This window comes from Hyalella azteca, unplaced genomic scaffold (assembly GCF_000764305.2).
Source record: "Hyalella azteca isolate HAZT.00-mixed unplaced genomic scaffold, Hazt_2.0.2 contig9858, whole genome shotgun sequence".
NCBI lineage: Eukaryota > Metazoa > Arthropoda > Malacostraca > Amphipoda > Hyalellidae > Hyalella > Hyalella azteca.
The window spans coordinates 122670-134353 of NW_025939917.1; the positions used below are offsets into that span (position 1 = coordinate 122670).

At 32.8% G+C, this 11684-nt stretch overlaps 1 protein-coding gene across 1 annotated transcript in view; it reads right to left on the minus strand.

Annotated features, from left to right (window-relative positions):
- Positions 1-4391: 4391 nt before the first annotated feature.
- LOC108671687 (ADP-ribosylation factor GTPase-activating protein 1) overlaps positions 4392-11684 on the minus strand; it is a 22518-nt gene continuing 15225 nt past the window's right edge. The window contains exon 11 of the mRNA XM_018159260.1: positions 4392-4490. Within this exon, the coding sequence (XP_018014749.1) occupies positions 4392-4490 (99 nt within the window). The remainder of the gene's footprint in view (positions 4491-11684) is intronic.

The following is an 11684-nucleotide window of genomic DNA, read 5'->3' on the forward strand; positions in this document are numbered from 1 at the left end:
ATGGTATGTCTTGATGTACGACAAGTTCGTGACAGACATGAAGGTTGGAATTACGTGGTTTTCTTAGCTATAAATCATACAGTAACAAGCGTCCCATGTGATTATAGATCAAGATTAGATTGGCATACTCCAGCGTCGATGAAGCTTTGTCAATTGCTGAAATGAAGAATACATAGGATTGATTTCAGCGTTATACGAGGCAATCACTAAATTCGTTAAGCCAATGGAATATATTCATTGTAACGCTAAAATTCATTGTATCATTGTATTGCTGAGCATAAGAGCATATAAAATCAAATGAATCTGTAGGGAAAAAGAGAGCTAATGTAGGAGTTTCTTGAATAATTAAGAGAAATATCGGATTTGAATGTATGAGTTTAATTGACATAAGTTCCCTACCTAAATCTGCCCTTGCCGCGGAAAACGCTATTTTATTAGGATTAAATTAACTTTTTTCATACAAAGTGCATGGTTCCTTTTTATCATCATATTCGCGTCAATATAAATACTAAATTATAATCTGGGATTATTTGACTGAGATACATTACTCGTTAATTTAGAACTTTTTTATAAAATCAAAAAAAATTTCAATCATAAATTCAAATTTTTTCAAAGACTTCAATGAACGGCGCATAATAAAGAATATCAGTATGTTATTTTTCAAGTTATTAATAGGCAGCGATGTAGATTAAATTGCCGACTCCCATTCAGAAATAAAAAATTGAATATGAAATAAAATACGAATATAGTATATCACAAATAATAAATAAATAAATAAATGTCAAAATTCGTAAAAAAATGAAATTAAAATTTATAAATAGAAAAAGGCACGAAATAAAAAATAACTAATTTCCATGATATAAAAGATATTCGAAAAAATTTAAATTTCTTGCAAATCATGATAAAGTTAGCGCATGGTTGAATAGTTCAATAGCACAGTCGTGCATGTATCAAACATTTTTAGCAAGACACGATGGATAAAATTTTCATTTTTAATGTTTGATTAAACTAAACTGCAGATGGCTGGATACTCATGCTTCTAACTTAGTTTACATCAATATAATTTTAAAAATGTATGCAATTTCAATCGTCTCCTGCTCACAGCGTACCTATTATTAATTGAAGCAAAATGTAAATGAGCAAAGATGTATTGGAGGGCACAATTTCAAATAAGTCTTTTTTGAAGCTATGAAGCTCATTATTGATTAAATGAAGACAGCCATCGTACAGAATTATAATCTAGGGTCAAAATCAATAAATTATATAACATTCATAATTAATTATATATGCAACATAAATGAATGTCTCAACATAATTCAAAATTCAAGTTATTCAATAAAAGAAGGTAGAATTCGCGCGTCTAGACATAGTTTGTATATAACAAGCAAAGATCAATTGATTGAACGATAATTTTCCAAGCGAAGAAAAATCGCATATACGAGGGATTGATTGCCGCATATGGAGCGCCGTGTCGATCCAGACGATTATTACTTGTAGAAATTACGGTCGCGTATCTTATCACAATGGACGGCCACTGAAAAATCGCCGATGATTCGCCGTAGTGTTCACATCCATGCGCCGATTATCAACCCTCAAAATGTCGACAAATTACTGACAATCATCCTTAATAATCCCGCGTAATAACAGCCTACAGTAAAATGACACGAATATAACTTCCTTTGATTGGCGGGTCGCCGGCTGGCGAATTTCTGCGCGAACCGTTTGTATAATTTCTGCGCGAACCGTTTGTATAATTTCTACGCGAATCGTTTATAGAATTTCTACGCGATCCGTTTGTATAATTTCTACGCGAATCGTTTGTATAATTTCTGCGCGAACCGTTTGTATAATTTCTACGCGAACCGTTTGTACAATTTCTACGCGAACCGTCTATATAATTTTCTGGCAATATTATCGTGCAAAAAATTAGTTATCTATCGACGAATAAAGAAAACGATATTTAATTTAAAATTACAGAAAAATTAACGGGATTCAATTTACTTATGTATTGTTGGAAACTAAATTAATAAAGATGATTGAATAAACTTACCGAAAAATTCACTTTTACTGAAACAAAATTTGATAAAAATAATAGGTTCAGTTCCGTGTATCCAGTTGGGCTGAACGTGCTAAAAAATTTTTATGATTCATCGAAGCTAACAGTAAAATACAATTGGTTTGTACGTTTGTTCTGCAATAGAAAAATAACAGTCGCTTGCTTTTTTCGATGTCCACCTTAAACGCATATATGTTAATAAGCTGTCGCAAAGGATGATATCTGAAAGACTTAAAATTGCCCACTCACTGTAAAGGTGCAAGCAAAAATAAAGATCAATAACGGTGAAGATTTTCAGGTATAGGAAAATTCTTAACCTTTCCATGTATACTCAGTCAATACATTCAACATGGAAAGAGCGAAATTATACTTCTATGTTTCTAATTATAGAAAAATGAATATGTTGAATTTGAAATATTCCGATCATGTTACCACATTATTGAAATACTGAAAATAAGTAAGGTTTATTAATGATTGAAAATAACTATAAGGCGTACCGGTATTATCAAGTAACTTCAATTAACTATTATGCTCCGTTTGTGTGAAATGATCATGTTGATAAGATTTAGAAAATTTAGAAAGTGCATCGATAATTTTATAAATTAAATAAAACAATCAAATAGGGAATCGTTGCATATACCAAACACTATAATAGACGTGAATGACGAATCAACCAAGAGGCACAATAACCGTAAAATTGCGTTTCTAATAACATTATCCAATAACAAAATTTGCAATTATTTATATTAGTAATAGCACAGTCAATAATTGCATAACCTTGAACTTAATATAATCAAATAATCAATCTTTATATCAAAATAATGATCGTTCACCGGACAAAAATGGTTAGTAAAAACACCCAGAAAATTAATTGTCATATTGTTCAGGTAGTGACACACTTTCTGCAAATATGCCTCTTTTTCCTAGCAAATCTGGGTCAGGATGACCCACAAAAATGCATAATTAGATCGCTATTTGGACAAAGTTCTAGTAATTTTTTTGAGTGTGCACGATCGAGTCTACCATTTTAATTGCAGTCTCCCCACGCGAACCGTTTGTATAATTTCTACGCGAATCGTTTGTATAATTTCTACGCGAATCATTTGTATAATTTCTACGCGAACCGTTTGTATAATTTCTGCGCGAACCGTTTGTATAATTTCTACGCGAATCGTTTGTATAATTTCTACGCGAACCGTTTGTATAATTTCTACGCGAACCGTTTGTATAATTTCTGCCCGAACCGTTTGTATAATTTCTACCCGAACCGTTTGTATAATTTCTACGCGAACTGTTTGTATAATTTCTACGCGAACTGTTTGTATAATTTCTGCGTTAACAGTTTGTATAATTTCTGCGCGAACCGTTTGTATAATTTCTGCGCGAACCGTTTGTATAATTTCTGTGCGAACCGTTTGTATAATTTCTACGCGAATCATTTGTATAATTTCTACGCCAATCATTTGTATAATTTCTGCGCAAATCAATTGTATAATTTCCGCGCGAACCGTTTGTATAATTTCTGCGCGATCGAACCCTTTGTATAGTTTCTGCGCGAACTGTTTGTATAATTTCCGCGCGATCGAACCCTTTGTACAATTTCTACGCGAATCGTTATAATTTTCCGGCAATATTATCATGCAGAAATGAGCTGTTTATCAACGAATAAACGATATCTTAAAATTATAACAAAATTTACGGGATTCATTCAACTAATTGGAATTGTTGAAAACTAAATTAATAAATATGATTGGATAAACTTCTCGAAAATTTCACGTTGACTGAAACAAAATTTGATAAAAATAATAGGTTCAATTCCGTGTATCCAGTTGGACTGAACGTGTTACAATTTTTTTATGATTCATCGACGATAACAGAAAAATACAAACGATTAAATTATCTGCGCACTGAAAGTGCGCAGATAATTTAATAAATTAAATAAAACTATCAAATAGTGAATGATTGCATATACCAAGAACTAATCGACGAGAATGACGAATAAACCAAAAGGCATTATGGGCGTAAATTTACGCATCTAATAAAATTGTCTATTTATAACTTTTTGAATTATTTGTAATAATAATAGCACAATAGATAGTTAAGTAAACATGGACATATATTATCAAAATAATGATCGTTTAAATGGTTAGTTAAAGCGAACCCATAAAATTTATTGGTCATATTCAAGGTAGTGACACACTTTCTGCACATAACGCTAATGCCCCTTTTTCCTGGCAAATCTGGGTCAGGATGACCCACACAAATGCATAATTAGATCGCTATTTGGACAAAGTTCTAGTAATTTTTTTGAGTGTGCACGATCGAGTCTACCATTTTAATTGCAGTCTCCCCAGCCAATAGGAAGCGTGGCTTTAATTGCAGCCTCGACCAATAGCAGAGCCGGGGTCAGGGGGTCGGTATAGAGGGGGGCGTTCTGCCATGGGGGGTTCACCATGTGTACTGCCATGAGGGGTTCACCATGTGTACTGCCATGAGGCTGTCTCTTATACACATCTAGATGTGTATAAGAGACAGGTTCACCATGTGTACTGCCATGAGGGGTTCACCATGTGTACTGCCATGAGGGGTTCACCATGTGTACTGTCATGAGGGGTTCACCATGTGTACTGCCATGAGGGGTTCACATGTGCACTGTCATGAGGGGTTCACCATGTGTACTGCCATGAGGGGTTCACATGTGTACTGCCATGAGGGGTTCACCATGTGTACTGGCATGAGGGGTTCACCATGTGTATGCTAACTCTATTTATCTCTATAGCATAATATGCTAACTTCGTATTTATTATAGAATTTAATCCTCTACAATTTTATCAACAAAACAATCGAAAAGGAATAAAGCTTAAAAACACTTTTGGGTTATATAATGAAATTTTATGTGGACCAATTTAGATTAAATTAAATAAAGAAGAACAGAAGGAAATACAGATATATATTCACTGAAATACTGATAAGTATTTACTGAAATACTGATAAGTATTTATTGAAATACTGATAAATATTTATTGAAATACTGAGAAGTATTTACTAAAACACCAATAAGTATTTACTAAAACACTTATAAGTATTTACTGAAAAACTGAGAAGTACTTACTGAAATACTGAAAGAATTTACTCGAATGCCATTAAGTATTTACTGAAATGCTGAAAGAATTTACGAAAAAACTGAAAGAATTTACTGAAAAACTGAGCAGTATTTAACGAAAAACTAATAAGCACGAATACGCACGAATTTGGCGTGAACTTCAGCAGCGTCGAGAGGCTTTCTGGGTTGGCTCACTTCTAATGAAGTAGGTAGTAATAGTATAATGGTCTAAATGAAGTAGTAGTAGTATAATGGTTTTAATGAAGTAGTAGTAGTAGTAGTATAATGGTTTAAATGAAGTAGTAGTAGTATAATGGTTTAAATGAATTAGTAGTAATATAATGGTTTAAATGAAGTAGTAGTAGTATAATGGTTTAAATGAAGTAGTAGTAGTATAATGGTTTAAATGAAGTAGTAGTAGTATAATGGTTTAAATGAAGTAGCAGTAGTATAATGGTTTAAATGAAGTAGTAGTAGTATAATGGTTTAAATGAAGTAGCAGTAGTATAATGGTTTAAATGTAGTAGTAGTAGTATAATGGTTTAAATGAAGTAGCAGTAGTATAATGGTTTTAATGAAGAACAGATTGAATTTCTCGCACATTCTCATTAGTAGAGAATACCAGTTTAATACACAATAAAATGGACTGGTGAATTTTTAGCATATTCATTTATAATGAATATCAGTTGAATATTATTTATAGACGAGATCGAGATAGTTGAATGTTATTTATGATATTAATGTCAGTAGAATATTATTTATTGACGAGATCGAGACCAATTAACTCGGCAGAATGCAGTGCGTACATACAATTAAGAAATTTTTATAACGCATTTCCTGTTTTATGCCGCAAATATTGTGATTAAATTTATAGTCACATAAATCTTGAGACTAATCGTTGACTCGATCGATTCACTTATCTGTCAAGGTTATCACAATTTTTATTCATTATTTTCGTAGCGGGAATGCCGTTAAAGTTGAGGGGAAAACGCCGAACATTAACAATTATTTGCAGCTTGTTAGTAACAGTGAATTACATCTGGTTAAATGCACCCTAAAAAAATATCTAAAAGTACCATTATATATTTATATTTATTTATTTTTATATATTATATTTATATATCGATATATATTTATATTCATAGATCGGGTTATATGCACCTTAAACAAAATATTTTAGCCAATATTACTCAATTATTCTAACACCAATTACTTACCCCGGAGTCGTCAATTATATGCAATTCATGAGCTACCTCAATATTGTTTTATATACCTCGGACGACAACCTAAATTGAAATTTAAATCTAAAATTGAATTTAAAATTTGTCATCCTGTTTGCCATACACATTTCACGCACTTGTGTCCAGTCAATACATACACATTTTATATAAAAATAATTCACACAACCCGACAGCGGATCAGCACTATAGCAAGTAACAGGACTGACTAAACACAGCTAAGATATGTATGTATACATTGTACAAGTTCCAGTAATGTGAATAATATGGAGAATGAGTAATTTGTTACAATAAAATTACTTTTGTTATCGGTAATCTATAAGAGATTCGAGAATGTCATAATTAATACATACAAATGACGCTGGGTTAGTTAAAGAAACTACTCTTCAATGCAACACTTGATTTTTCCCAGGCAACTGCCGTTTCAACATTTAAAGGGAATAATTTCTTTGAATAAAATTTTCAGCCGCACTTGATTTTCCACACGCGACTGGCGTTTATAAACACAACGAGATTAGTTTCAAAAATCAATGTAAGTTTTCTTAGCATTACAGTTTGTATAAGAATTTAATTAAAACTTTTAAAATGCCCTTTTATTTCAAAAACACAGATGTGGATGGATCATTGCCATTTACGTGGAGCCATGTCATAAATTGATTGATAATTTCCATTGATCAACAAATTTGGATCAAGGTGCAGAACACTGAAGAGGAAAATGAAAAATTATGGCAAATTCAAATTAATTTATTTTCCCATCAGTGAACTATTAACCTGTGCCCCAGACACATGAAGGCTTGGAGACTTCATTCATCATCGACGTCATCCGTCCTGTGAATGCATGAAGGCTTCATGAATGCATGAACGCTTCATGAATGCATGAAGGCTCCATGAATGCATGAAGGCTAATTTATTATTTATTATTATTTAGAGACACAATAATTAAATGTGGAGTCTCATTGCGCAGCAGCACTGAATATACGAGGCATAAAACTACAATAGCGAAATATATTAAATTATTCATACCACTCCTTACTATGAAAAAATACATTTGTATTTTCAACTCAAATCTATCGTTTCCCAACTCTCAAATGATAATTATGAACGTTATCTACAGAAGATAGATTTTTCTTTATTAATTATCGATGATTAAATACGTGAAGAGTGTAGAAATCCACTGGAAAGTCTAATATCCATTAATTATTGTAGACAAGTTGAGTATCTTCGATTGGACATGGAAACCAGCATGGAAATATTGGTCACTTTAGGAAAAGAAAGAAGAAATTTATTCACTTTTAGGCGAGGCAATTTAATTAAGTTCCGCGCTGGGTGAAGTTACCGGGGTGGTTGTAAAATAGGTAACAAGCTTACCTCTTATTCGTACCACAGACGTAACGAATTCGTACTTAAATTCATGAAACTGAAGGAATGAATTGGTACACTCATATTCGTGAAACTGAAGAAACGAATTCGTACACTAATATTCGTGAAACTGAAGAAACGAATTCGTACACTAATATTCATGAAACTGAAGAAACGAATTCGTACACTAATAATCGTGAAACTGAATAAACGAATTCGTACACTAATAATCGTGAAACTGAATAAACGAATTCGTACAGTCATATTCGTGTCACCGAAAGAATGAATGCAGCTCCACGTTTTAAACCATAAAACGTCACGAACAGTCGTGACTGTGCCAGAAAAAAGTTGTACGTATAGCCATTAAAAAAATTTAAATAGTGAATGTCTGTTCAAAAACAGTTGAATATTAAACTGCGATGCAGCTATGAATTCAGATGGTCTCGAATGTATGGAATGTATGGTCTCGTTGGGAGATGGTTTCATTAAACTTGAATGTCTCTCAGATGAATTTTCTTCAACAACTTGGCCCAACTACTGACATGCCTACATAACCACTTCTTAAATGTACCTTTGGAAACAATCAATAAAAAAATTCATCTCAACACAATCGTTTAATATTTTCGTACATTTTTCCGATTTTTCGCAACAAATTTGGAAAAATTTAGAAATTTGGCTGACTTGAGGAAGGCGACATATGCTACTTAGGAGGAGGAGCGATGTCAGTTGTGTTTACATAACCTCGACGAATATGGCGGATTATTAACGTGTTTATGTTGTTTTGCATTGTGATTACAGCAAATGTGATTAATAATTCGTGGTAATTATTATTTATGAAATTATGGTGGTCTGCATAAACTTGATAATAGTCAATCATGCTGATTTATTTTTTTATAAACGTTTGCTGATTTATAAACGATTATTCGCTCAGCTAATAAGGCGGAATGAAGACATGTTCTAGCAATGCAAACAAAAGAGAATGAGATTACATGTATATTATATTTATTGTTTAAATAATATTCCACTTAACACTTAGAAACGTTTGCTGCTCAAATATAATACCAAGTTTCAATATCGACAGTGATCTTTTTACGTTGTTTTTGTACTGATTTTCTGAAAGATTTTCACAATTCGCGTAAAAAAAGCAGAAACATCAGGCATGATCTCAGGATAAGCAAAATGGACACGCGGGTTAAAATTTAAAATATTCACGGAAGAAATGTTCTATTTAAAATAAATTCCCAAGGTTCGTGACAAACTTACGTTCCCTCCAAAATCTAATCCTATTTTCATTAAATTAACAAAACATAAATGCGGAAGAAGAGTATGGAAGAATATAATATAATTCATGCATAAAAATTTTCCATGCCTTCATTACTTCAGCATGATGTAGGTATAACACACAAGATGACAGAAAAATGAATACAATATTTTCTAATCTGGTGAAATACCAAAAATTAAACTGAAAATACAGACAAAACTTTGTATATACAAAATCTTGATAATTATAAAACATAATTGCGTTGGGAATATGAAGAAACCAGGTCCCAAAGCAGGCACGTTAGAGAATGTAAACAAACTTAAATAAATTGAACATGCAAGGAATATTTATAATTGAACTTAAATGAAATGAAAATAAAATATCATGTCTGGGTACTCACGCATTGACACCAAGGAATAGCTACAAAATAAACTCAATAGATTAAACAAACAAAAAGTGAATAGCTAAAAAACGAAATATTTTTCAATCTAATACTCATTCCATTTTCTTGCTATGATCTTAGAACACTTGCACTTCGCACACATTACGAATAAATGGTTACGCACGTTCAAAATTTCGCCGATGGTCTATAATAGAAGATGATTTTCCAATTGTACATAAATAGTTCATACTTTAACCTATTAAAAATTTTACCATCAGTGCACAGAAGACGATAATTTTTTAAATGCTCATTTAATTTCAGCAGTCCATACTAGAAAATAATATTCATTAACACATTCGTCAATATTATTACTTAAATTATTACATGCCGTGATTGAATTATGTTTATTATTTGAAGTCGATGAAACTTTCCTAACAACTTTTAGACTTGCCTTTATACATTAAGAAATATATATTTGTGGGTACAGATATCTGAAATCAAAGCTAGTACTTTATTACATATTTAACTTTTTTTACATGATTTTCAATTGCGAAAAAATAAAAAAATAGAGTTTCATTAGTCATACTTTGAAAACCGCTCGCTATGAAACTTACATGCAACGAATAAGTCATAAAAAAAACTTCACCTAAACATGTAATAAGCTTGTCCAAAACGTGTCCTAAGACAATCCTGAACATGTAAAAACAAATTAACATGTACAAACAAAATGAAAATTCCTAATAATAAAAATATTTTATAAATGAGCTGCATCAAAATTTTTAGCGCATTTTCTCGTTTATGGAAAAAATGCACTATTGTGATCGCCATGTCCGTCTGTCTGTCCGTCCGTGACTTCACATTTTCGTCGACGAGAAAATGCGCTCTCTGTCACTCACTGCAGTGAGTACTGAGTTACATTTTTTTACATCCACTTCGACGCATGATACGAAAAATCACAATTTTACAGAGAACATCAATCAGCCTATTCCTAAACGACGGCATTTATGGGTTCATTTCACTGTACTGGAATTAAACTCAAATGGGTTTCCGGATTACGTAACATTGCTTACAAAGTTTCATTTACAAAATCCTGACCTCATTGAAGATTAAATTTGTTCACTTCAGTACCGCTTAGCAAGAATTAAACAATAAATATAAAGTATGAACCTAATGATAATGAACAAGAAACATCTTTACGAGACACGACAATACTTCAGTTTACAATTAACACGAGTTCTCTTGTTCACATATTGCAAAATTGAGAGCTGAAGATGGTAAATCATCGTCAAGATTGCATAAAATTTAGCGCAGAAATTCGAAATTTCTTGGCCAGAAATTTAGCGCAAAAAATCAGTCTCAATACATGCATTTCACTGTGCACATTCACACAACTCCATCAAGTGTAAAAATAATAACAAATAATTGATAACTAATAAAAAGAGAAAATAAAAGAAAAATCTTCAGAAAATCTGATGCCAATCGTTAGGAATAAATTTCATGATTATTTTATTAACAGATGACAGATCACTCGGACAGTATGTAGTCAACTAAATATATTTCAAGCTACCACCGAATTAGTATTATAGTAAATCAGGAGACAGTTCGAACAACAAATGTTCAAACCTAACCTTAAAATTTGCATGAAAAGCATTAATGAAATACTACGCAAAATTACAAATTCTATGATTCACGTTGTTATACCAACTGAATATATTGAGAATTGTTATCGAGAGCAGCATTAGCTTTGATGCATTGTTTACATTAGATCTTAGGAGCCAGACGGCCCCTAAATACGGCCTAATACGGCACTTAAATACGGCCCCTAAATACGACCTGATACGGCCCCTAAATACGGCCTAATACGGCTCTTAAATACGGCTCCTAAATGGGGCCTAATACGGCCCCTAAATACGGCCTAATACGGCTCTTAAATACGGCCCCTAAATGGGGCCTAATACAGCCCCTAAATACGGCCTAATACGGCTCTTAAATACGGCCCCTAAATACGGCCTAAAATATCATACCACGCAGACGGTCTTTCAATTTTCATAAAAAATATTTACGATGGAATAAAAACTCTTCATAACGAGAACTACCTACCGGTATTCAATGAATCTAACTTCTGTTTAGGAGGGAAAATACAGCACAAGACTCTGGTCCCAGCACAGCATCACTGGACGCTGATGTCCCAGCACAGCAGCATCACTGGACGCTGGTGTCCCAGCACAGCATCACTGGACGCTGGTGTCCCAGCACAGCATCACTGGACGCTGGTGTCCCAGCAC